General features: G+C 42.0%; 1 protein-coding gene and 1 long non-coding RNA gene across 15 annotated transcripts in view; one reads left to right on the forward strand and one right to left on the reverse strand.

Annotated features, from left to right (window-relative positions):
* Positions 1-27,586, reverse strand: part of RNF38 (ring finger protein 38) — a 132,947-nt gene that overhangs the window by 49,296 nt on the left and 56,065 nt on the right. For 6 of the 14 annotated variants that reach the window (XM_065045577.1, XM_005504591.4, XM_065045576.1 and 3 more), the window contains one exon: positions 11,904-11,974. The exons of 1 other annotated variant lie outside the window; for it this stretch is intronic. In XM_065045577.1, coding sequence (XP_064901649.1) covers positions 11,904-11,974 — 71 coding nt within the window. Of the gene's footprint in view, positions 1-1,965; positions 2,071-6,348; positions 6,604-11,903; positions 11,975-16,321; positions 16,376-27,586 lie in introns of those variants that run through there. 7 more of the 14 variants (XM_065045583.1, XM_065045580.1, XM_065045581.1 and 4 more) reach the window with 4 other exon arrangements.
* LOC110360261 (uncharacterized) lies at positions 6,801-23,144 on the forward strand. The gene is made up of 2 exons (XR_002416044.2): positions 6,801-7,424; positions 22,950-23,144. It is a non-coding gene; the product is annotated as an uncharacterized LOC110360261 (long non-coding RNA).

Here is a 27,586-nt window from a genome sequence, read left to right on the forward strand (position 1 = left end):
TGCTGCATTCTACTGCCAATTAATTTCACTTTTTTACATGTACAGCTGCCTGGAAACTACTTAAATTGACTTTTTAATGAACTGTAACTAGGGCTTATTTTTGGAGTAGTGCTTATACTTTGAGCATCCTCAAAAATCCTGAAAAGCCATGCTAGGGCTTATTTTCATGGTAGGTCTTATTTTCGGGGAAACAGGGTAACTCTAAGAATGAGGCACTCTCTAAGTTCTACCTTCTTCAATTTCCTTTTTCTCTGGGGACATCCCACAGAAGGAAGGAGAAAACACATTCCAAAGGGCATATAATACAGCTGCAACAGTTGTATGTAACTGTCACAGCAGTCTCCAACACCCAAGTAACAGGGCTCCTCTCACCCTGCAGTTCAGTTCTCTGCTTCTTTCGTTTCTGACACCTAATTTGCTCTTTCCTTCTTCCAGGCCATCTCCCACATCAAAGAACATTTTCACAGCTGAAACAAATACAAAGGCTTAGCTTTATAATTCATACAGTTTAGGACAAATAAACTCTCTGTATCACCAACAAATGGCTGAACACAATGGTATGGCCACTGAGCATAATGTCATCTTGTTAACCAATTTCACATTAAAAGGGATTTATTTATACTGCAAAAACCTACATGTTTATACACTGCAGAACCACTCTTAACAAGAGTACAAATCTAGGATTCTGTTTAAGCAGTTGTTTACCTGAGTTTAGTAAAGCCTTTGACACTGTTTCCCACAGCATTCTCCTGGAGAAAGCAGCAGCTCAGAGCCTGGATGGCCATATGCTTCACTGCTGGGTAGCCAAGCCCAAACAGTTGTGGTGAATAGACATAGATCCACTTGGTGGACACTCATAGGAGGTGTTTCCCAGGGCTCAGTACTGGGGCCAGTTCTCTTCAGTACACTCAGTCAGTTTATAGACAACACCAAGATGGGCAGAAGTGTTGATCTGCTGGAGGGTAGGAAGGGTCTACAAAAGGATCTAGACAGACTGGATTGCTGGGCTGAGGTCAATTACATGAGATGCAATAAGGCCAAGGGCTGGGTCCCGCACTTGGGTCACAACCCCAGGCAGTGCTACAGGCTCATGGAAGAGTGGCTGGAAAGAAGTCCATGAGAAAAGGACCATGGAGTGTTGGTCAACAGCCAGCTGAATATGAGCCAGCAGTGTGCCCAGGTGGCCAAAAAGGCCACCAGAATCCTGGCTTGTATCAGAAATAGTGTAGCCAGCAGAACTAGGGAAGAGATAGTGCCACTGCACTTGTCACTGGGGAGGTCACACCTCAAATACTTGTTCAGTTTTGGGCCCCTCACTACAAGGAAGACATTGAAGTTCTATAGTGAGTTCACAGAAGAGCAATGAAGCTGATGAAGCGTGTAGAGAACAAGTCTTACGAGAATTGTTTGAGGGATCTGTGGTTGTTTAGCCTGGAGAAAAGAAGTCTCAGGGGAGACCATATCAGCCTCTACAACTACCTGAAAGGAGGTTGCAGAATGGATGGTTTTGGTCTCTTTTCCCAAGTAAGAAGTGATGGGACAAGAGGAAATGGCCCCAAATTGCACCAGAGGAGGTTTAGATTAGATATTAGGAAAAAATTATTCATCAGAAGGGTTATTAAGCACTGGAACAGGCTGCCCAGGGAAGTGGTTGAGTCACCATCTCTGAAGAATTTAAAAGATGTGTAGACATGGCGCTTAGAGATGTGGTTTAATGGTGGATTTGGCAGTGGTAGGTTAGTGGTTGGACTCTGTGATGTTAAGGGTCTTTTCCAACCTAAGTGATTCTGTGATTCTTCTTAAAGCTCAACATATTTAGACTATGCACTACCTATTACAGAGTACTTGATTTAAACACACATGGGCCATTTTATTTTTTATAAGTCAATTTTATAAGTCAATAGAATTGTTTAACAAAGTTTTAGAAACAAATGTTCTTCTCCATTACTTGAGATTTGAACACACCTTTTGCCCTCAGTAGCTTGTAGAACTTCATTTTTGCACGCGTCAGACTCGCCACAGGCCCTGTGAACATATTAACTGCTGCGACAGCGGCTGGTTCTTCTGCCCCTACAAAATACACATATTGGGAGGCTGTCATCTAACAGAGGTCATGTAGACACATATATAATCCTCATAAGGGGATGTAATGGGTAGAGAACTCAGTCCTCTTAATCCAAGTGCCAAATTACGTGAGACAGCAAAACCAAGAAAGAAATTATATTTTCTGCTAAATTAACCTAAAAGAGGAACATGAGAAAACACTGCAGGTCCTCAGCTTCAAAAAATAGCTTATACTTGTGTAGATCTTCTAATTTACTTTAGAAAATAGGATTATTACCACACAAAGTCAGACTAATTTTTATATAATAAAACCCCACACTACATTCTATGCATCAGATGATATATGAAGGAAAAACCCACACTCCCCCACTCAAATAAGCATGGTTTCCTGACTTCTCGAACCTCATCCTACTTTTTTACTAAGGAGAAAAATGAGAATTTAAAGCACACAAAAAAATTCAGTGAGATGTGTCCTTTTTTACACAATCTCAATATCTGCCCTATGCTGAACAAAGTCATCATCACAGCCATGAACTGTTAAGTCATACTTCCACTACAGATACAGGTAAACATTCACATATTGAAAGCAGAGCTGGAGAATATGAACACTGTACTAGGTCTCTGTATTTGAATTTGAGGAAGAATGCTCTGACTGTTCTCTGATACAATAAGGAAACTGACAACAAAAAGGAAGAAAGCTTAACACATGGTCTCTAACCTACACTCACATATAAAATTGCCAAATGCTAACCGGTCTTGTCAGACTCTTTGTGTTCACATCTGAACACTTTCCTCAACTTCATACTCACTCACTTGGAACTTTGCTACTAATCCTCTTAAGTTCTTCCCATGACCTTATTTAAAATTAATATCTGTTTCTACTCTCTTGTGCCTTCGATCTTTTCATTTCCCCTCTTGTTTTATAATCAGTGTCCATGTTTTCCCAACAGACTTACAGAGGACACAAACCAAAAATGATCTCCCCGAGTATCTACCAGCAAAATAGTTTTAAGTGTCTTTGCAGGAAACTGATTTCTAAGAATCAGATTTTGAAAATGCAGCTTATAAAAACATTCATCACATTACAGCTTTTTAAAAGAAGAATCCCAACACAGATCATCTAGAGAAATAACCCGAATAAGGAAGAAAAGTTCTCAATTTTTGTCTGGAGAGAAGGCCATCTCCTAAAGCTTTCATGACGACTGTCAGACAAAACATCTGCTCGGCAGCAACATAAGTTGTACCATGAACGTTCTCAACCCTGCTGAGAGAATTATTTCCTCTTACTGCAATGTGAAAGAGAAACTTGGCCAGTTCTGTCAGAAACAAACAGAGCTGACAAAGACAGACCACAAGTCTAAGATAAGAGGTTCTGGAAAAATGGTAGGGTTTAGGTTCATGCAATTGCTGAGTTTGCTTAGGACAGAGGTGTTCACAGATCTTGGGGAGAGGAACAAAACTGCAAGTCTGACGAGGTGAAAGGGCAAGCAAAATAAAGCATATATCATGGCACTCACAGGAACTCACTTTTTATAGTATCTGAGGTCAAAGTGGAAAACACAAAAAGCATTGTTATTGAAAGTGAATCAGAAGGTAGAAAGTTCTAGGGCAGCAAGTCTGAAATATGTTCACTGAGAACCAGGAACCATGGACATTAAAGAGAGAAAATCTGTATTTTTCTGAGAGGGGAAGAGTAAATGCACCAATCTTTTTAAAGATGGAATGCCTACAAGACACGAGGTGAGGCAGATTTATACTTTTCTGCCCTGTGAGGAATAGTTCCACTGCAATAGAGACAAACTGGCTGGACAGCAATCAGCAAAATACATACAGTACAAAACGGCCTCCTTTTTTTCTTTCTTTCTTTAAAAACAATCAGAAGGGAAAAGAAAGAGCTGTTAAAGACGAAAAAAAAAACCACCCTTGCTTTCGATGTTCAGACAAACAGGAAACAGTAGAGGGCACCAAAAAGCAAAGGAAGTTTTCCTTGATCCTTCAAGAGCTCAGTAAAACAGAAACCTACCCACTCCCAAGTGAAGCTTAAGAGTAAAAGCCATAAAAAAACCCAGGAAAATAAAAGTTTCACATCCTACCTGTACCCTTATTCCTACCTTTCAAATCCCTCTGGGGACCATGGGGCTGGGGATGTACAGCTACATACATGGATTAAGTGAGAAAACCTTTAGAAGTCTAAGACTCACTCTGTACAAATTCTCATTAGATTCATTAGGAATTTAACCCATGTAGTTTCCATGGACAAACATGTACAACAGCTTTGAAATGCAACAAAACTACAATTTACGTTTCAAGTTAGCAGTAGCCCTGAAGAAGGAACTTGTCTTCCTGACTGCATCATTTTTCATACTCTAATAAGGAGCATGCATTGAAACCATTTCATTCTTAAAGACTTTCTCAGGAGAGAGTTGAAAAACTAACTTGGCTTCATCAGCAATATGATTTTAAATAATATATCTCATATTATAGTGTCAATAAACTTTATTGAAAAAATGTATTTAGATAAACTGACACATAAACTATGCAAATCACCATAGCACCAATGCTACTGACACCAGCATCTGAGCCAAAAGCATATATTTCAGACAAAGAAAAGACAATTATATACTGTGTCTCTCACACCACTGCAGGTGCAAAGCAAGGACTAATAAAACTGCAACTTCAATTTAGTATTTATTATAATTTTTAAAAAAAATAAAAGTGAACCAGATGCAAATCATATAATGCTTACTATGCTTTATAAGACAGGAAGATGACAAAATAAGTTTCACACAAGAGAATCTTGAGATAACTAAATTATAATAAGCTCCTTTTGTTCATATACCACTTCTTGCAATTCCCACTCTTAACATGTACCATCTCCTGGTAACAATTCCCTGGAAATCTTCACATTGTTATCCTATGCACACATAGGGCTTTTTCCCTAGAGATAAAGTGATTAAGGAAGATCAACATTATCAAACTTTCACCACCCATTAAATCTGCCATAGTACCTATTTGCTCTCACTTGATGCTCTAGCAACTGCACCCTTTTTTCTTCTACTGCATACATCAGCAGTTTTTTCCTCTTTCTTAGAACAGTGAGTGTCTAATACCACAGCTGCAATACCTCCTTGGAGGGAAAAAAGGTTTCTATTTTTAATTTTTGCAGTGCTGCAAAGCAGTTAAGGAGTCTGTCGGGCCAGCACACAGCAAAATGGCCAGGATATGGATAAATTCTATAAATTTGGCAACTGAAACCCAAAGTAGATACCTCAATGAATAGCATTTAAGAAGCAGCATGTCAGCAGCAACACCTAATCAAGTCATGAGCAACACCTGGATAAGGCAGACTACTAGCAATCATGTCCATCTTACCATTCCAGTTGCTTTACTATACACCTGAAAAACTTAACAGAACATATGCACTTGCTCCAAATGATATTCCCCAAAACCTGTTTCAAAAGGCAAATGCTATATATTCATAAACATTCTCCTGACTTACTGTTCAGTGAACTTCTGTGTAAGTAATAACTAAATTCCTTGCTATAAACAGTTACAACTTAAAACTGATGTTCCTGGAAAAGATCTCAATGCATCTTCAATTTTAAAATACACTTATTGAAGAAGCAGCAGCATATTTCTTGTCTAAGTATAAAAAAATCCACTTCATGTTATAGAGAAATTAAGTCATGCATACTGAAAAATGCTAACAGAATGCCCTAGAACTTGCCAGCATCAATGTTTGTTTGCACAGTTGTTTTTTCTCAACTAACTTGAGATAATGAAAGACACCAAGGAACTTCAGTTTATTGTAAAAATGGGAAGATAATCAGGTGTTAAGTGCTTCAGAAATACTTGCTACCTCCTTGCACGCAGCACATTGAACCTGCTCGTCTTCTTGAGAACACTGCACAGTTCCAGTTCTACCTTTTTCCAAGGCAGATAAAGCAATTTTAAGAGAATCAAATGCTTATGTCCCCCGAGATGACCCCGCCGAGCCCTGCTCCAGGTGCAGGGCGCACGCCCCCGGAGCGCAGCCTCTGCGCTGGCTCACGGGGCCGCTTGAGCTTCCCAGCAGCGCGCCCGGGCCGCGCGGACTCATTTCCTTTCTGTGCTTACGCACGATGGAGCAACAGAACCGGGCCCGGTACTCTACTGCCAGTGATTCTCCTTCCCCTCCTCAGCTGAAGGAGTGAGGGGCACCGGGCGGTGGTGCTGAGGCCCCGCCCCCGCAGGGCACACCGCCCTCCTCGACCGCTGCTTCCCGTCCCTCCTGTTGCCCGGTACCTGGGGCTGCGCCTCCGCCGTCACCGTCAAGGCTGCCGCACCGCCTCCTGTCGTGTCGGCCGGGGCGCCCGCTGCTGCTGCCGCCCGGGCCTGGCCTTCTGCACCTTCCCGCGCGATCGCTTAGGCAGCACCGGCCCAGCGTCCTCCGCCCATCAGAGGACGAGTCCCCCGCGGCCCGGGACCGCGGCCACGGGCCATTCTCCGCTCCTGCGGGCGCTGCAGCCCCACACGCACCCCTCAGGGGCGTGACGTCACTCTTCGACCGGCCCCGCCCCGCGGGCAGCGCCGCGTCCTTTGTTTGCAGGCTGGGGGCCGCGGGGGGGCCGGCCTTCCCACGTCACGGCCACGGGCCGAAGGGGAGGCGAAGCAGCCAACCCACGCCCTCGCGGCGGCGTGGAGACACGGACACGTGGGGCCCTGAAGCCGCTTCCCCTTGTCCGCGGCCGGGGGCGGAGCGCCGTGCACAGCGGCACGACAGCGCAGCTCCTCTTCCGATTCAGTTTCAGTTTGTCACTCCGCGCCCCCTGCGCGAGCGGCGATGGGGAACAACCGGCCGCGGCGCAGCTCGGTGCTCCGCCCCCGCCACAGCAGCGCGAGCAGCGCGAACAGCGCCAGGCGGACTCCCGCTCCGACAGCGCGGCCCCGCCGCCACAGCTTAAACCGAAACACCACCACTGCCGTGCAGGCCTTTGTGCGCGGACTGAGGCACCCGGACGGCCGGGAGGGCGGGAACCACCCCTGCGGGACGGCTGTGCGTTGGGAGTACGGGCCGCGACCACGGGCGGGGTGCTCACCGGAGTGAGGGACTCCATATTCAAATCTTAAACTCCACAAAAGCCATCGAGCCTCTCAACGGCCGCCTGCAATCTGCTCAGCTCACACTTATGGCCTCTGGATTTTTATCTACTTTCCTGATACGCGGCGGGGGCGGGTGAGACTGACTAGAAAAAGTCAAGAAAACCCAGGGGGCAACGTCACCTGCTGATGAATCATTAGAGAAACGCGATCGGCCTTTTGCTACCAGTGCCACAAGGAGAGTCTCAATGCAGAACTGCTCAGCAAAAGCAACAAATGAGGTATCATTTATTTACTCAAGCTATTCCCCTTAAATAAGATATCATCACTCTAACTATTTTCATCTTTCAAACCTGCCTACATTCTCTGTAATTCAGTCTAATTAAAGTTTCCACAAACGTGACCCTGGAAAAGAAAATAAACCCTCTGCTCTAGATACATAATATTAATGCCCTAAAAGAGATAATTCACCAGATATGAAAGTGGTTTAAAAATCAGTAAATCATATCCTTGCAGCTGCCAGATGTGAAATGAAAATGGCATCAAGCTACTCAGCAAGAACAGGCAGAATTAACTGAAACTAAGGGCAAGGGGCAGATGACACATACCAAGAGGAATGAATTAATGCTGTCCTATATGGACAGGAAGGTTTTTTTCAGTTTTGAAATCAGAGGGGGCAAAAGAAATTCCTTATAGTATTCCCATTTTTCTGTGTATTGTCTGCCACCTGTTCCCCACGAGAGGTGCATGTAGCCTTATTTTATAGATTACTCATAAATGTGGTGGACCTTATAATACCTGAATTCCTGAATCGTTTGAGTTCAGCTGTAGATGAGTGTGATTAGGCTTATCCTACCTGACTCTGCAGCATCCAAAGAGGAAAAAAAAGAAGTGGATAATTTTCTTAGGATTAGAACTTGTAAAATACTTCTCTTGTGAATAACATCTTTTTAAAGATGTGACAGCCCTCTGGATTGAGAACTGGGTGCCCATTATGACAGACAAATGAAATTAAGTTCAGGAACAAGAAATTACTAAAGAAATGGAGGACATACTAACTATACCTGGCAAATTTAAAGGTTAAAAACAGTGAATCCAATTATGTAGCTACAGGTCGTAAGTACTGAACAAAAAGTAATTCCTTAGATAGTATAAGAAAGCAAATATAATAGGAGTATTGAAAGTAAAGTATGAAAGTAAAATAAATGAAGATTATAAAGGAGTAAAGCAAGGTAAATATTTGGAATAGTAATTTCAACTGGTAATGAAAAGATTCCACTGGATTTCTCCCACAGTTCTTTATTTTTTTTCATTACTACTGGGTGGTCAATTTGGCTTTTAAATCTAAGCAACAGATAACTTGATGAGATCTCTGAAAGGAAATGTCCCAAGAATAGTTAAGAGTTAGGAATTTATTTTCAAATTGAGCAAGCATCCTTTAATGGAAGTATACCACTGCTGAAACAACCACCTAAAGGACAAAAATGTTTCTGAGGTTAAATAAACTGAATATGGTTGAAAGGCTTTGCAGGATAATACACTTGCATCCATCTCTCTGTTTAACACTAGTAAGAAACCACTTCTTGGGCATTAAATCAAAGTAATATTCCAAGGAATAATAGTTCCTTGTTACAAATACCTTTCCTTAAATGCTGTGCTCTGTAGCAAAATTTATTCAGTTATGTTATTTAATATTTTAAGAATTACAATTCCAGTATTAAGTATTTAATTAATTTAAAATTAATGGGTATTAAACATATACAACATGTTATACTTCAAAGGAAAATAAAAGAAATTACAAACATGAAAAAGGGTCCCCTGATTAATGCACTGAGGCTTAAAAGCTCCCTCCTCCAAAGCGACAATTATTTCAAGACTTATCTCAATTATAATCACTTTGCAATACCAAGTAAAATGGGAAATGTACTCTGTATCTATGCTATACTAGATCTTTTTACAAGACAGAAGGCAAAGTACTGATTTTGGTGTTACAAAATTAAACAGGTTCATGGTACCACCAACCATGCCCTCCACAAAGATACATCCTTCTTAATGCAGTGAGGCCACACATGAAAAATCTTAGACTTCGGTTTCCTGATGATGTCACTGAACAGGAATTCAAGATCCTCAGGAGCCAAGCCAACAAATTAAGTAATTGGCTGGAAGCCTGGGAACTGTTTTCATTAAGACTGCTACGTTCCTTTATCATGTGTGGTGTAGAACTTTGCTCATGTTGTTTTGCAGAAAAGGAAGACTAGCCTTGTGGAGAACCTACTGTAAAAAATAATGCAGATTGCCAGTCAACTACTATCCTTTACATTTCTTCTGTAATGCAAAAACTGGTTACACATGGTCAAGCATAGAGCAGTTAATTATTTAATGGAAAAATGTGTATTGAATAATCAAACATATGTCAAACTATTCTGAATGCATGTTTTTCATGAAGTTTCTGGAATGAATACAAAAGTCCAACAATTCACAAAAATTATTAGATAAATAAAACAATTAAACCCTGTGTTTTATCTTTAAATTATATTCTTATCAAAATGAACAGGTGCTGTCTCTTAGTAACGACAGAATAAATCAGGACTCTCGTTTTCAAATTAATTTACTCTGGAAACTAATAATCAGTTCAGACAATGACACAAAAATACAGGCATATGTGAAATACAAGCAAAGTGTGGCAGATAATTGAAATTGCACCCTAGCATTCTAACCAGCTTTTTAGGAAGCACTGCTTATGATTTTTTTAAAAAAGGTATACACATATACACAACCCTTCAAAAGATGGAAAAAAACAGACATCCCGTCAGCTTATACCCCCCAGTGACAGTAACAGAGCATTAGTGCTCTATCTTCTTTTTTAAAACAACAGCACAGAGTTCAGTGTCACATCTGAAAAGAGCACGTGTCTGCTCTGAAAATTGTTCCCGGTTTTCCAAACAAGTGATAACTTTAATCAAGGGATCAACTAGAATTTCCTATAAAATGTAAGGCAAACAGCTTCATGTATTCTCACAGAAAAATCAAAGATCCTATCCAATAAAACTGACGTTTGAAGGAAAATATATTTGAAATACACCCAAAACACATTCTTTCTTCTTTTTATACCAGTTCAACCTTAGCTTTTACAGTTGGGAGTTTTCATTTGGTGCAGAATCAACACCAGTGAGAAAGATTGTTTTCTCCCACTGTTCCTAAGCATGCAAAAAAGTAAAGTTGTGGCCCAGTTCTTCTGTTAATACGGCAGCAGGTGGTCTGCCAAATAAGTCAAAAGGCTTTGCATGCTTCTGAAATTTAAACTAGGTAAGCTGCCACAGCCCTTCCTACTCCCTCTCCCCAGATCTGTGAAGCACCTAACAAACAGAATTTCCAACAAGACCTAAAACCATTTTAATTACCCTGATACATAATAAAACTAAGAGAAGACAATCTAACACATGGGTAATCTTCCATGTAATGACAGAAAAGAATGCTAAAAGGGAATGCTAGTGTTAAGTTGGTGCACTAGGATGGCCCTGAAAGGAAATTTCCCCGACCTGTTCCTCACCCAAGAGAGGACAAAAAAAAACCCAAAACAAACAAACAAACAAAAAACCCCAGTAAATTATATTGAAAATAGTTAATCCCTTAATCAACTGGAAACTTAAAATATTCATAATTTTGCCGTGTTCTGGATAGCATGTTTCGCCAGTATCTGTAGGTTAAACCAGATCCCAAATCTAAGATGGTATCTAAAAATAAAATATATATTTTTTTAAAAAGGAGGAAAAAAAGAGGAAAAAAAAAAAAAAACAACATGGCAGTAGAGCTGTACAAGGAACTTGCACTGAAAACAAATCTAGCTCTAGGATAAGCTGGAACCACTATAAAATTACTTACTCCAGAATTTCAAAACACAAGGATTTGTGAACTTATCAAGGTACTGCCCTGCAGGTTGCATTCCACTTCTATCTTTTAAAATTTTGACTAATACATGCCATATTATAGACATGTCAAGCCAGAAAGTTAGTTTACTATGAAGTGTAATACATACATTACATATTGAACTAACGTTAATCAATTCACATTATTTATGAACAGTACAGCTTAGGCTAAAACCATCAACAAGCAGTTCAATGTCAAAACTTCTCCCTTCTGTATGTCACACTTACACTACTGATCCAAGTATAATTGAATATTTAACATTCAGCACTCACTGACTCAAAGCCAGCTAATCTGGTAATATGTGAAAACAAGTTTAGGAAAACACTTGCACACTACTAGACAGGTTGGTGTTTTAAGGCTGCAGCAGCGAACAGAAGCATCCTCTCTCTCAAACCTTAAGCTCCCCACTCCAAACCAGGAAAATACAGCTACTGCAAAAAAATTTTTGAACAATTTGCTAGGCTCTAACCTCTGAAGTCAGAAGCAGCAAGATAACCTTACCTAAAAGATAGCCTTACCTAAAATTTAGCAAAAATATTTCCGGTCTTTATTAACTGAGGATGTCAATGTGGCAAATCACAATTGCTTAGAATAGCAAAGGAACACAAGCAAAAATGAAAGCACTATAGTAATAAAGACCAATATCTCCTTAACTGGCTAAAAAAATATTGTCTTGAGTAAAATGTATTTCTTGATATTCCAGAGAGTGTTATAAGAATAACTCTGAAAACTGACTGCTACACTCGCAAAACAATCTTTGTATAGTATAAGCAATACATAGAAAAACCCAATGCATATGCATCTTGTGAAAGAAACTTTTATGTAAGCCTCACCTTGTCACTGTCATCATTACAAATGTGATCTTGATGGATTGAGTGGCATTGAAAGGGTGTACCAATGCTACCTACAAAAGAAGGTGGAGGGGAGGGAAGAGAAAAATATCATTAAAATGATAACCCAATTTCTTTGAATGCTAAAAATAAAGACAAATTCAGCAAACATTCATTTTTCCCCCACACAAAAGAGAGATTTAGTTACCAAACAGCTATGTCTGGCAAGTCACACATTTAATTCTGATAATGAAATCAGCATCAGAGAGACATTTTGCACAGTGTGCCAGAATGAAATTAAAACTAGTTTATCAAAACAAACATATGCAGTGAAGTATATATGCATACATATATATAAGGAGAAGCTAAACACTCCATGTTTAGGCAGTATAGTCCTGTCCCATATCCTCTACTACAGAAAATTTTCAGTGCCATGGGTAGCCATGAAATAGAAAAGCTTTAATTCCATCCGTTCTGTTTGTAGTGGAATTTCTGCCTGCTCTTCTTGAGGTCTTTTTTTCATAGCTTTCTTTATGCCTAGGAAAAAAAAAGGACAGCATACCTCTACAAAGGCTTATCTTACTCCTGAGACTTCTGTGCAAGGAAAGAGACAAACTGAAGTTTAATTGTATCCTTATAGATTCTCAAACAGATTTACAGAACTCATGCTGTAGTTTTATTTAATGTACTGTTTCCTTGCTCAAAAAGTACAGGAGTAGAGTAGCCGCTATTGTGGAGTTTATGCTTCCCTAAGATGACTTCTTCCCGCAAATACTGAACAAAAAACCATTTTTAAAAAGCAAGGAGAAAAAAATACTTTCATTTGTAAAGCTACACCATTTCATGATTTTCCTTACAGAAGATCTACGTAGAACTTTTCTCCATGAGTTTACTGTGATCCTTCTGTTATGATTTTGAAATGTTAGTAATCCTATCCTTTAACATTTACAACAAATTCCACACCAAGTTTGTCATAAAGCTTTGCAGTCCGTGCATTGTTTTGGACCTGGACAGAACTGATCAAAGAAGATAATCGTTCAGGCTGGCAGCCAGCCAGCTATAGGCAGAAATCATGGCCAATTAGTGCAGAACCACCCTGATTTCTTTGTATTGTGGGAGGGAGGAGGAGAAGGAGAGTTTGTCACTGCTTATTGTCATCACTACCTCAAGTAAGAAACAATGTATTTAGCATTAAAATCAAGTTTCCTCCCTCTGAATTCTAAAACTAAAAGTAAAGAATGTGAGAAAGGGAAAATCAATTTCCTTCTCTTTCACTCCTTTTTGCACGTGCTCGTGCACACACACACACACACACACACACATACATACAGTCTTTAACCAGACTGGACATTGAGGAATATGCTGCTGAGCTCCAAGGAATACACTGTCTCGTATTTCAGTGGCAATTGCTACTGATATCATTATGCCATGTGAATCCTATTGAAGTTGGTTGTGATAAGTTTCCCATCTTATCTTTGGTATAGCACCAAGTACTGTACTGCACAGGCACTGCCCCAGCAATCAGCAAAGAACATGTTGTGCCCTATTCAGCACTCAGCATCTGGATGTTGTTCGTTCATGAGCTTGAGCCAATTTATATTCCTTTAGGCTTGAATCACACCACTTTCAGAGTAGCTGGCGCTACCACAGCTACTGGGAAACATATCATGTCATGGCTGCATGTAGATACTGTCCTGGGGTTTCCAAGTTCCATTGAACAGCTAACAGTGTCCAGTTTTTCTGTCCAAAACTTGGAAGTTGTGCATGCTATCTGAACACAATTCAATCAGACGAACTTCTAAATGTTTCCTCCTCCACTTCAATGCCTTTTTCCAAAGCAAAAAGTCTCCATCAAATCAAATTTAATCTACAAGAAAATTCCACCATACTCTGATCTTATTAAAAGGAATAGAGCATTTGACTTCCTTTTTCCTGAAAGGTACTATTAAAACTTTCATCTCAAAATGTGATACTCTAGTCATTTTCTTCTTTTCTATACCTCAGTTGTTTTTAAACCAGACAATTCTTAAATCAGTTTTTAATGTGTAGGAGCACACAGTGGTACTTTACAAATGGTATCTTACAAAAGTTCACCAGTAGCATATTTTATTACATACACTACCTAAATCTCTTAAAAGGGGCCGTCTCAAAAGATCCCATAGGCTTATAGCTCTGTATTTGGCTCACATACTGATGAGATAGTTTACTTGCTCTCGTTTTTATACTGACATACAAAGCTTCTAAGACCTGATGTGGGGGAGTGCTAGGGAAAGTGACAGACATCACAATGCTTATAGAATTCTAACAGTCATATTCAATAGTCATAGATGTGATTCATTAGACTTTAGATCTATAGTTAGCAGCTTTATAGATGAGCATAATATGCATTGTAATCTAATGGTGAATTGATTTGATGGCCTATAATTGACTATTTTACAGCTCTATGAATTTCCTAATAATGTGTTCATTAATTAATAAACTTAATTGCTTTGCATCAATTATGCCTTAAGTATCCAGTCACAGGGGTGAACACAAATCCTGTCAGCAAGGCAGACACACTAGACAATGCCATGTGTCCCCATGTATCCCTTCCTTTGAATGTGCTTGTAGTTCTGCAGTATCTTGAGGCACCAGTTCACAGTGACCCAGAATTGTGAGCTGACAAATGTTATTTCAGATTTCATGATATTTAGGGTTTCCCTTATATCTGTCTTCTTCAGTAATGCTGTAAAGTTCTCATAATATAAATAAAATAGTAAAATAAATAAATATGAAGAAAAGCATAAAAGGAATTTAATTCAATTTTTTTTTTTTTTGGGGGGGGGGGAACACAAAAAAGAAAAAAAATATTCTACCCTCATACAACACTCACACATTTATTTAAGTTTCCCTTTCATAGGAAACTCCTGGCTTCCTAGTGGCCAGTGTCATTTTGCAAAAAATTTGAGCTGGCTGTAGAGTCGATTCAATGCAAAAATTATTTAAAAAAAAAGATATTTTTAGATACTTTAGTAGAGATTTCTATTGGATGGATAATGGATGGTGGAAATTCATAATAATATATGTGTATATGTAAAACATTTTTATATATGTGTATATATGCACACATATTTGTATATACCTATGCATATAAACAGACATATATGTAAGTATATGTATATATACATACCTTCAGAATACAGTTTAGTATTCTATTATTTATAATGATATTCTATTATTTATAGATAATATTATATTATTTACAAATACCCATTATTTAGAATTGTTCACTCTTACAGTCATAATATTCAAAATATTGTGGAGTTAAAGGATAGTGGGATATGAAAGAGTAGTAACCTTTATCATTCAGATATTAGATGACAACATTTCTGGAAGAAGCTTGTTATAAAAGTTTGGCACATAAAATGAAGATGGGCAACACAGCAGCATAAAGGCCTTACTTTGCTTTATTTGTCTGTGCATGGAACACACTAGCATATTTATCTCAAACTGCAAGTCTTTACAGCAGAGCTGCATTATGCACAGCCAACAGGAGAAAATTACAATGAACTTCCTTCTTTGCCACATGTTCTGAAAAGGTTTGGCATCATTGTGTGTAGCACAGCAGCACGTTCCCCCGGGATGCCTAACATCACTATGCAGTGATGGTGAAGAGCTCTCGCAGCTCGCCTGTCACTACTATTGATTTCTACCCTTCTTCCCTTACAAAGACCGACTTTGAGAGTCTGATATTCTGAATGGGAAACCTGACATTTAGCACTGACAATTCTGCTTACTAAAAAAAGTTTAAAATGCACTATGAGGAAAACTATTAATAAATCCCTTCTTGCTTGGTCTGCAAAGGATTCTTTGCAGTTTTGTTTACAGATACATGTTTGCTAGCAAACGGAGCAGCCATAACATCCCGAGTTACTGAAACTTAACAGGACTAATAAATTTTTTTTCTTAAATGAGAAGCTTGAAAGGATGTTAGACAAAGTTTATAGCAAAGTAAAATCTTTTGTTCAGGAATTCACTTGCACCTACTATTTACTACTGTGTTGTCTATCTACACACACTCCCAGCTATATCCTGCGCGTGTGCATATACATACATATACACTTGTACAAGACTCTCTCTGGAATGTAGAGCAAACTGCTAATTTATTACTGGGTTGGGGTGGGGTGGATGCTGCAAGCACAAACAGATAACAAAAGACTTTTGAACGGAGGAATTGCAAGACCACAATACAACTACTTTTATGTGGTTACAGGCTGATTATTGAAAGTGGTGCCATTAAAATATTTAAATGATTAAATGGGTCAGATGTTTAATCTGTAGGTGCCCAATATTTGAGAAGTCTTCTAGTTATCAACCTCTTTCAGATACACTCATGCCTATGCACCAGTGCTTATCTACCAGTCCAGCCACCAGACACTTACTGAGCTTTTCTTTGCCGCCTCGTACCTCCTCCTACAGCCAACAGCACAAGCAACCTGGGATGACAAAAATAGTCTGTGATCAAGAATTTGCACAGGAAGTCCTGGACCTTGCTGCTGCCTTCCATAATCAGCCTCCGACAGACCTCATGCTAGAGCACTAACTTCCCTCTCTGAGCATCCATGGGCTTCCCAGACATCATTTAACTGTGCTCAGCCAACTGACCAAAAGGGACATCACCTGAAAAGCTGGCTTAATATTACCAAGCTCAAATGTAACTGAGATTGTCTCATCTGGAGCAATTTTGACCACAGTTGCCATAATCCAACCCTAGTATGGCAAAAGAGCATTCCCAACTCCCCTTTACCAATCTACTATATAGGGAGGTATCATGATAAGAATAAACTATTGTTTATTTTTTTAAGCATCGAAAGTACATTCAGATTAAGGAAGATTTTTTATCTCTGTCTTAAAGACTACATCCCCTTTGATTTTAAGTCTATAAGATGAAATTACTAACATACATTTCCCAATGCAGAACTGTCCCTTGATATAATTAAAACAGTTTTGTCACTTCGTTATTCTCAGAAAAAAATAGAGTGACATAAAATCAAGAAGCCACAAATCCTTCATTCACAAAACATGTGTAAAACAGAGTTTGCCTGTGAACATTTCCCAGTGCTGTTGCACTTGGTGCTACAAAGAAACTAAAGAGCATAGTAAAACCAGGAGTATTATGGTTTATTCTCGACTGGTCTATCTAACATTAAGCAGAAGGCAAAGTGCCTTCTGCTACTAAACACGTGAATTAAAATCCTAAATGGACTACAGTGAGCTCACTTTTTTTCCTTTTTTTAAATGCGTGTGCGTGAATGCACCTGCCTGCTTGATAATCTGTAAACTTGGGGAGCTACCTAAACAGTGCACAATGTGACACAAATTATAACTGTACTACTTCACCATCAGCTTTAAAGGGACAAGGAAATATGTATAGACATGAACAAATGAAAATAATAAAGTACTTAGTTTCAAAAGCAAACCTAGGTTAAAGATAATTTTAATATGTGAGACAGATAGTTTTTACTGGCAGGATATGCTTTTGTCAATATAAACTGCCTTCACAGTATCACAGTATCACAGTATGTTTGGGATTGGAAGGGACCTCAAAAGATCATCTAGTCCAATCCCCCTGCTGGAGCAGGAACGCCTAGGTGAGGTCGCACAGGAACACGTCCAGGCGGGTTTTGAATGTCTCCAGGGAAGGAGACTCCACAACCCCCCTGGGCAGCCTGTTCCAGTGCTCCATCACCCTCACTGAGAAGAAGTTTTTTCTCAAATTTAAGCGGAACCTCTTGTGTTCCAGCTTGATCCAATTACCCCTTGTCCTATCATTGTTTGCCACCGAGAAGAGCCTGGCTCCATCCTCATGGCACTCACCCTTTATATATTTATAAACATTAATGAGGTCCCCCCTTAGTCTCCTCTTCTCCAAACTAAAGAGACCCAGCTCCCTCAGCCTTTCTTCATAAGGGAGGTGCTCCACTCCCTTAATCATCTTCGTTGCCCTACGCTGGACCCTCTCCAGCAGTTCCCTGTCCTTCTGGAACTGAGGGGCCCAGAACTGGACACAATATTCCAGATGTGGTCTCACCAGGGCGGAGTAGAGGGGAAGGAGGACCTCTCTCGATCTACTAGCCACCCCCTTTCTAATACACCCCAGGATGCCACTGGCCTTCCTGGCCACAAGGGCACAGTGCTGGCTCATGGTCATCCTGTTGTCCACCAGGACCCCCAGGTCCCTTTCCCCTACACTGCTCTCTAATATGTAATTTCCCAACCTATACTGGAACCTGGGGTTGTTCCTGCCCAGATGCAGTACTCTACACTTTCCCTTGTTAAATTTCATCAGGTTATTCCCCGCCCAACTCTCCAGCCTGTCCAGGTCCCGCTGGATGGCAGCACAGCCTTCTGGTGTGTCAGCCACTCCTCCCAGCTTAGTGTCATCAGCAAACTTGCTGATAGTACACTCTATTCCCTCGTCCAAATCGTTAATGAATATATTGAATAATATTGGCCCCAGTACTGACCCCTGAGGCACTCCACTAGATACTGGCCTCCAACTAGACTCCGCACCATTGACTACCACCCTCTGGCTTCTCTCCTTAAGCCAGTTTGCAACCCAGCTCACTACTCTATTGTCTAGACCACACCTCCTCAACTTAGCTGGGAGGATGCTGTGGAAGACTGTGTCAAAGGCTTTACTGAAGTCAAGGTAGACCACATCCACCGCTTTGCCATCATCCATCCACCTTGTTACATTCTCATAAAAGGCTATGAGGTTGGTCAAGCACGACTTACCCTTGGTAAAGCCATGCTGACTGCTCCTAATAACCCTCTTATCCTTGATATGCCTTGCGATGGCACCAAGGACAAGCTGTTCCATTACTTTCCCAGGGACAGAGGTGAGGCTGACCGGTCTATAATTACCCGGGTCCTCCTTCTTGCCCTTTTTGAAGACTGGAGTGACATTTGCTTTCCTCCAATCCTCGGGCACCTCCCCCGTTTCCCAAGACTTGGCAAAGATGATGGAGAGCGGTCCAGCAATGACTTCAGCCAGCTCCTTCAGCACCCGCGGATGCATCCCATCTGGACTCATGGATTTATGGATGTCCAGACTATTTAATTGCTCCCTAACCCAGTCCTCATCGGCTAAAGCAAACTCCTCCATTGACCTGGCTTCATCCGGGGTCTCAGGGGTACAGGGCTCCCCAGGACAACCTCCAGCAGAGTAGACAGAGACAAAGAAGGCATTCAGTAATTCTGCCTTCTCTGTATTTTCTGCCACCAGGGCACCCACCCCGTTCATCAGTGGGCCTACATTGCCTCTGGTATTAGTTTTATCTGCTATGTATTTGAAAAAGTTCTTTTTGCTGTCCTTGACCCCTCTCGCCAGCTGTAATTCTAAGGAGGCCTTGGCTATCCTAGCTGCCTTCCTACATCCTCTAACAGCAGCCTTATATTCTTCCCAAGTGGCCAGCCCCTGCTTCCACGACCTGTAAACTCTCCTTTTCTGCTTGAGCATACCCAACAGATCCCTATTCAACCACACAGGCCTCCTGGCTCCCTTCCTTGACTTTCTTCGTGTGGGGATGCTCTGATCCTGAGTGTGGAAGAAGCAATCTCTGAATGCAATCCAGCTATCTTGGGCCCCTTTTCCTTCAAGCACTCTTGCCCATGGGATTTCCCCAGCAATTGCTTGAAAAGGCCAAAGTTAGCCCTGCTAAAGTCCAGGGTTGCAATTCTACTTGCTATTCTGTTCCTGCCATACAAGATGCTGAACTCCACCATCTCGTGGTCACTGCAACCCAGGCAGCCCTCAACCTTTACTGCTTCGACCAGACCCTCCTTGTTAGTGAGGATGAGATCCAGCAGTGCACCTCTCCTAGTCGGCTCCTCCACCATCTGCATGAGGAGGTTATCATCAATGCACTGGAGGAACCTCCTGGACTGTGGCTGGCTGGCTGAATGGTCCTTCCAGCAAACATCAGGGAAGTTAAAATCCCCCACAACAACCAGGGCCTGTGACTGTGAGGCCACTCTCAACTGCCCATAGAGGGCCTCATCAACTTCCTCAGCCTGATCTGGTGGCCTGTAACAGACGCCCACAACAGTGTCACCCCTGCCAGCCTGTCCCTTGATCCTGACCCATACACTCTCAACTCGCTCGTCATCCACTCTTGGGCAGAATTTAGTACATTGTAGTTGCTCTCTCACATAGAGAGCAACTGCACCACCACGCCTGGCTGGCCTGTCTTTCCTGAAAAGGGCATAGCCATCCATGACCACGTTCCAGTCATGTGAACTGTCCCACCATGTTTCTGTAATTGCCACCAGATCATAATCTCCCGACTGAACACAGGATTCTAACTCCTCCTGCTTATTCCCCATGCTGCGCGCATTGGTGTACAGGCATTTCAGGGAGCGAGCAGAGCACACCAATTTCTCCCTAGGGGCATAGGAGGCCACCCGGTCTTCATCAGTCTTAGAGTGCTGCCCCACTGGGACAAGCCCAGCTACAACCCCATCCCCCTTTGAGCCTAGTTTAAAGCTCTCCAAATGAGCCCAGCTAATTCCTGACCCAGCATCCTTTTGCCCCTGCGAGATAAACCTTTCCCACTTGACACTGTCCGGACTGGTGACTTATAAAACCAACCATTATAAAAAAATCCAAAGCCCTGCCTGTAGCACCAGTCTTGGAGCCAACCATTAAGAGACTGAATTTTCCTATTCCATCCCCCATTGTCCCTTGAAGATGGAAGGAGTGAAGAGAAGATCACTTGAGCCCCTGAGTCTTTCACCATCCTTCCCAAGACCTTGAAATCGTTCTTCATTCCCCTCAGACTACGGGAAGCAGCTCCCTCCCCATCTGTCTGGAAGACCAGCAGCGGGTAGTAGTCTCTCGGGTGCACCAGTTTGGGGAGGTCTCTAGCAATATCCTTGATCTGGGCTCCAGGTAGACTACAAACTTCCCTAAGGTGAGGGTCAACCCTGCATATTGGGCCCTCTGTTCATTTCAGAAGGGAATTTCCTATTACAATCACCCTTCTTTCTTTCTTATCAGAGGCAGTCTTAAGTTGTGAAGTCAACCGCCTCTTCCTATGTGATCTTGTAGGCAGGCTTGGCACCACCTCCTCACCTACCTCTTCTTCAAGATCCAGGGCCTCAAACCTATTACGGAGGGGCACCTGGGGAGACAAAGCAGGCAGGGAGGGGGGCTGCCCCTGACGCCGAACAGGAATACACTTCCAACCCTCGTCGTCTTTTAGGTCCCCTACCTCTGCCCGACAGCGACAAGGGTGGGGCCGTCTCAGGACTTCCGCCTCTGTCCAAGAAGGCAGGAGGTCCATCTCCTTTTGGGGGGTACCTCCCTGGGACCTTTCCGACTGGCACGTCAGGGTGTTACTCCACCAGTCCATCTCCCTTTCGCACTCCCTGATGGTCCTCAGTGTCTCAACCTCTTCCTTAAGTTTCACAACCGTGTCGAGCAGGTCTTGCACCTGCTCACACCTCACACAGGTGGAGTGCTGGCCTCCCTCCCCCGGCAGCAGCAGGCTCTGGCACTCCCTGCAGCCGGAGACCTGAACAGCCACCGTTCGGGACAGAACCTCCTCAGTCTGCGTTGCCACAGTCTGTTTGAGACAAGCTCTCCTCCTGGAGGTGACCATGGTCGTCAGCAGTCTGGGATGCTGGCAATAAGTTAGAGGGGCTGACAAGCGACAAGTGCTCTCTGCACCCTGCTGCACAAGCTACCACCCCCGCTGCTGCAGCCCAGTGTGGGTGGGACTCACCCGCTACACAAGCTGGTTGCTCCTCCCTGCACCTGGTGGGCAGCGACTAATCCTCCCAAAGGATTTTTCAAGGCAAGAGGAGGGGGTGTGGTCGCCGTCACCGTGGGAACGCCCCCCGCCACGTCAGCCGCTCTCTCGCAATGGCTGCCAGGGCTGCGGGGATCAGGACCCGCCAGGAATCACGCTGTCCCTGTACGTTTCCTTCTGAGCTTCCTAATCTCGGCTGAACCTCGTGGTCGGCTGAACCCCGCCGGCTCCGGCTCTCGCTGGGCTGGCTCCGATCAGCTGACTGGACTTGGTTTCTTAATCATACCAATAAACTCATACTAGATAAAGTCTGTTATACAACAGCCCTACTCTTCCCACAAAAAAAAGTCTTGTTCATAGACCTACTTCAGCTATTTCTCCACAACCTTGACTCTTAACCCCACTTAAAGTAGAAAAGGTTCACCTGCACTTTTCCAAAACCGTAGAAGCTAGCAAGCAAAACTGGAACTAGATGCAGAGCTATCTACAACAGTATAGTACATATCAGCTAAATAGGCTTCTCTCAAAAACACCCTCTTGCAAAATACAGAGACTTCGTTTTAATCAACTGCCTAAATCACTGGGATCATTGCACCATGTCTGCAGCAAGAGCCGAACAGAATGAAAAATGAAAAGAAACGCACACAGGCTCACATGGCAGGAGACCCTGCCCAGGAAGGCTGAGCTGTGCTATGAGCCCCCGTGAAATCAGCTGAGAGCATGCAAAAGGAAACTGAAGTTACTGAAGTCACAGCTCCATTTTTTTTCCAGCTATGACAAACCATGTGTGCATGTGCAGTCTGTTCCTATGTTTGTGTTTTTATAGGAAAGCATTAAAACGTGCTGAAATTGGTATAAAATAAATTCTCAAGTCAGTTAACACTAAACATTCGAGTAAAACAAACTAGATCACATTATTGAATTAATAACCCAGCAATTATTATACAAACAAAACAGCTGTCTGAACCATGAACACCAGCCAAATCCACAAAACCTCTGCTACTTGGGCTATTTCAAAAAAAGAAACCAAACAGTAGTGTTTCCTTGGGCTCTGGCCAGGAGTGCCAAGTTCTATTGCCTGCAGAGTGTTTTCATCACAAAGTAATAAATGATGAGATTATAGTGTCAACAGCAATTTGTAACTGCAATAGTAGTAATGGGAACAGCTTTTACCAAGTTTAATGAAACTATTAATTCTGTTTTAAGATATGAGTTCAGTAACCAGGTGTTTTTCCTTGCCTCTTTTCTTGAACAGTCTTTAAAAACTCCAAACACCAAAACTAACAAAGCAAGCCCAAAACCCAAAGTGAGACAGGAGGAGGAGGAGGAGACAACGGTCCTGCAAGACATCCACAGTGGTGATCAATCTCTCCTTCTCTCTCCACCCTCCCTCTCTCTCCTTCTCATTAAATGAGTTAAACATTATAATAAAGTTTTGGTTCTTTCCTGACATTTGGCCTCTGTTGTGACATAATTCCAACCTTAGCAATCACCTTTAATCATGGTCCTCTGGGTTGTGACATTTTAATTGGTGTCATGGACAGGATCACTACGAGTCAGAAGGGTCTGGAAGGTCTAAAACTCTTAGGTATTACTTTTGAGCGCAATCAGATTGGGCATCACTTAGAAGGTAAGCTCAGCTGCTCCCAGCCTACAGTAATATACTGAAGACAAGATGGAACACAACAGGATTTAGTTTCTGCCAAATGAATCCTTTCAATGCAGCAGTGCTCATAAAGATCCTGTCCCCTGGAAACAAACTTACCTTGCCTGACAGGAGGATCACACCTCTCTCAGAGATATGGAAAAGTCCAGTGTTTCACCTAACAACCCACAAGTCATTCTGAAGGTTTTGGAAAAATGCAACTCACAGCCCTCCGCACCTGGGCTGCAATAGACACAGGAGAACTGGCATAGTCCCCAGACTGTGGTAGCCTTTATGCAGGCTTTGAGAGCTGAGGCAAAGTTACACTCTGCTAAAGGAAAATCAGTAATCTGCACAATTTCAAGAGCAGCACTGGTCGCTGCACTTGAACAAAAAGAACAACAAAAACAGGCAGAAATGTAGATTATAATTTCTCTGCAAGAGTGAGTTTAAGAACCTGCAGACACAATCAGAAGAAGAAAGGACTTGATCTAGCCGACTGAGGGAGGCCTTGTTTGATCATTTACATGCAGGCAACATATCAGAAGTCCAGACTTTAATGGTGGACCAAGGTACAGACCCTGATCCCATCTACCCCAAAAAGGAATTACAGCAGATGAAGACATGGCTAGAAAATCTGCATGCCATGCTGCTATACAACACCTGATCAAAACCAAAAATGTTTTTGACAGGGCTGATGATGGCAGGCCTGCTGTTGTTAAAAAAGAAGTACCATATTCTCCTGCCTAACTGGCTAAATTACAAAAGTAGTATAGTCATACCCAAAAAGAATCAGAAACAGAATATGTTTGGAGGGTTTCCCTTTCCAGGGCGGGGAGCGTGGGGGAAGGGTAGGGGAGGAATATTCTTTAGTGAATCAGAAGTGGAAAGGTATTGGGGAATGTGAGTGCTTCTGACCACCAGGAACCATAGAGCCCCTTGGTCCTTGACACAACAGGCAGCCTACTGGGCAGGGGACTCAGCCCCCTTGAGAGGGGCAATATGATCACTGCCTTGGGTGGAATGGAGCAATTAATGGAAAGAATCCAGAGAGCTGCTTGTCTGCAGATAATGCATTACAGGGATCTGAAACCAAACCAAGGGTCCCCCAAGACAACGCTGGTAGACCCCACAGGATGACTCCCTTGATACATGGGCTCCCAGATACCTTTAAACCAGTATCCATGCAATTACAAGACCCAATTTGAAATGCTTCCAACTGCCAAAGGACTGTTTTGGCCCTCAACTGAGCTCTCACTCACAAGAGAAGATCTTGATGTCTGTTGGAAAGGTAATAGAGCAGGTGGGGACACACATTGGGAAATTTCTAGAAAGGATACCTCCTTGATATAGGTACTGGATAGGGTAACCTGGTATGGTTATGATGCACAGATAAGCATATCTGCTCTTCACTAGCAGAGAAGTACCGATTAAGGATATAAAAATCACTGCAGCCTCGTCTGACCATGACATAGGGGAGTTCAAGATCCTGAGGGGAGAGAGGAGGGAGAGTACCAGAGTAAAGACCATGGCCTTTAGGAAAGCAGACTTAGGGAGTGGTAGGTGTGAACACATTGAAAGCTGCACTGAAGGGTAAAGGATCACAAGGAAGCTGACAGGTCTCCAAATACAGCAACAGTCCAGCGCAGTACTGAGGAAATCAAGCAGAGGTACCAGGACACCACACCAGCCAAGGAAAAAACTCATGGTAGAACTCCACTGCAAAAAGGCAGCATATGGGAGGTAAAAGCAAGGTCAGGCTACAAAGGAGGAATTTAGAAACACTGCCTGAGCATGCAAGAATGGTATCAGGAAAAGCAAAGCTCCACTCCAGGTAAGACCTGCAAGCATCATAAGGATAACAAGAAGAGCTTCTACTGCTACATTAACAGTGAGAGACTGAATGAGGAAAACATGGGACAGTTACCAAATAGAGTAGGTGATTTAGTGACAACAGAAACAGGTAAGTACTCAACGTCTTCTCTGCCTTTTCCACAAGCAACGTCTTCCGGGCAGGGTTCAAGGAAGGAAAAATGCCCATCAGTTGACGATGACTTAGTCAGGAACTGCATAACAGAACTTGATCCATACAAGTCCATGGGATCAGATCTGTTACATCCACAGGTACTGCGAGAGATGGACAATGCCATGGCAAGGCTGCTCTCTCTAACATGTGAAGTATCATGGAGATTGGGGAGGTCCCTGATGACTAGGAAAAAGCAAATGTTTCACCAATCTTAACAACAACAAAAAGGCCAAAAGGACAATTTGAGAAAATGCAAGACAGCCAGCCTCATTTTGATCCTCAGTGAAATCATGGAGCAAGTGAGTTCTCCTTGAGCATGTTTCTGAACACAGAAATTGAAAGGTCAGTGTAAACAGTTAACATTTCTTCCTGCAGTTCTCACTCTATTACTCTGTGTCCAAGCAGAAACTTAATATGGGATTTCATGCATATGTGTACCTGTGGCTGAAAGAAATTAAGAAACTAACATATGGAAGGATCAGAAAGGAGAATGAACAGGAGTCAAAAGCACACACCTTCAACGGGAAAGCTCCACTTAAGAGCTGGCTATGGAAGTACCAATCCAGATCCTAAAGCTTACATACACCTTGAACATTTTTTTTAAGCAAACCTATAAATGGCAATTCAATAAGTAAGATAAATATCCAGGAAAGAGTACTTTTAGAGATAAAAGTTTTATCACAAGCCTTAAAGCAAGAAAAACAGAAATATTTCCATTGGAAGTTCAGACAAATCTCAAGTATTTACAAAACAAAATGCTCATTTAATTGTCAAAAAATACAGCATGAATCAATCATATACTGACAGTCCACTGTAATATGCAAAAAAAGTTCTACACAGCTCTTGCCTGCCTTCTCACTACTATTGCAAGACAATGAATTTGCCACTGAAATCTGCCAGCTAAAGACATCCAAACTGCAACACAGCTTCTAAGCAGAAAGGAAAGTCTTGTCCTTTTTAAACAGTGGAACATTTACAGATGTTCCTGAAAGTTACTGTTGAAGCTCCCTCTGGCAGCTGTAAGTAGCTCCAAAGAACTCAGCTGGAACTGAGAGGCCCTCAGCACAGGCATCCTGTCTAGTCTCAAAGCATGACATGACTCCTTGGGTACTACAGCTGCAATAGGCTGGGTACTATGAACTATTGTTACCATCCTGGTTTACTCAGAAATGCTGAATGAAAGCCAGCTAACAATCAAATCTTAAAGTGACACCACTCCCACAGCCCAAATGCTAAACCAAATAGAAATTAAATAATTATATACTGGTTAAAATACAAAAGTCTTCCCCAGAAAGGAACAGAGCTTCTCTCAAGCCATGACTACTACAGCATACAAATTCTGTCTTCAGCGAGTATGTCCAGTAAATCACGTCTTAAAAAAAGGAGGAAAACACTAATTTAACCATTTGATACATGCAGGACATCATGTCCCTCAACTAACACAATTTCTGATTCTAATGTGTGGTACGCTACCATAAAAATACAACCTCAGAGCTGCAGGACATTTTACTGGGCTTCACAAATAAAGGAAAGCTAACAATGAACCCAACTTTTAGCTAAGTTAAAAGGCTAGCCTAAAAGGAAGCTAAATTGCATTTCCAAAGGAAATTCTTTATTTGGGGAAGGCAGAGAATAATTTATAAAAAACAGCTAACATGGTAACTGAAACCAGTGTCTCCAACATTCAAGAGCAACACTTGGACAATCCATGGTTCAGTTTTTAGATAAAGTAATGGGTTTAATGAGAAATTTCACAATCTGAATGCCACCAGCAGAATTCTTTTTCAGGGCTTTCACTTTTCTGAAGTTTGGTTTAGCCAAAGACAATCCAAAGACATCTTCAATATATATAGCTTACCAGTAATTTTCCCAGCAGAGGACAGCAAGATTGAAAGCTACACACACACACAAGATGAAGCCCAGCTTCTAAATGAATGAGGAAGCATGAGGACATAGCTACAAAATAAACAGAATTGAATGCAGTTTGTACACAAGGGCAGCCAAAGAGCTCATGTCAAGATGAAGAAACCCACTGGAAAAGCTACACCTGCACCATGTAACATGTTTTTGTCTCCCATGACCAGTCTAAAAAAGCATCTGGTATGTGACAGAACCCTGAAGGAATATGTTTTTATGTAACAATAAGTTTGTTACCAGGTCTTATTCCTAAAATGTTCTCTAGATCATGCAGATCTGAAAATACCTTCCCATATTAATACAT

This window comes from Columba livia, chromosome Z, assembly GCF_036013475.1.
Source record: "Columba livia isolate bColLiv1 breed racing homer chromosome Z, bColLiv1.pat.W.v2, whole genome shotgun sequence".
Lineage (NCBI taxonomy): Eukaryota > Metazoa > Chordata > Aves > Columbiformes > Columbidae > Columba > Columba livia.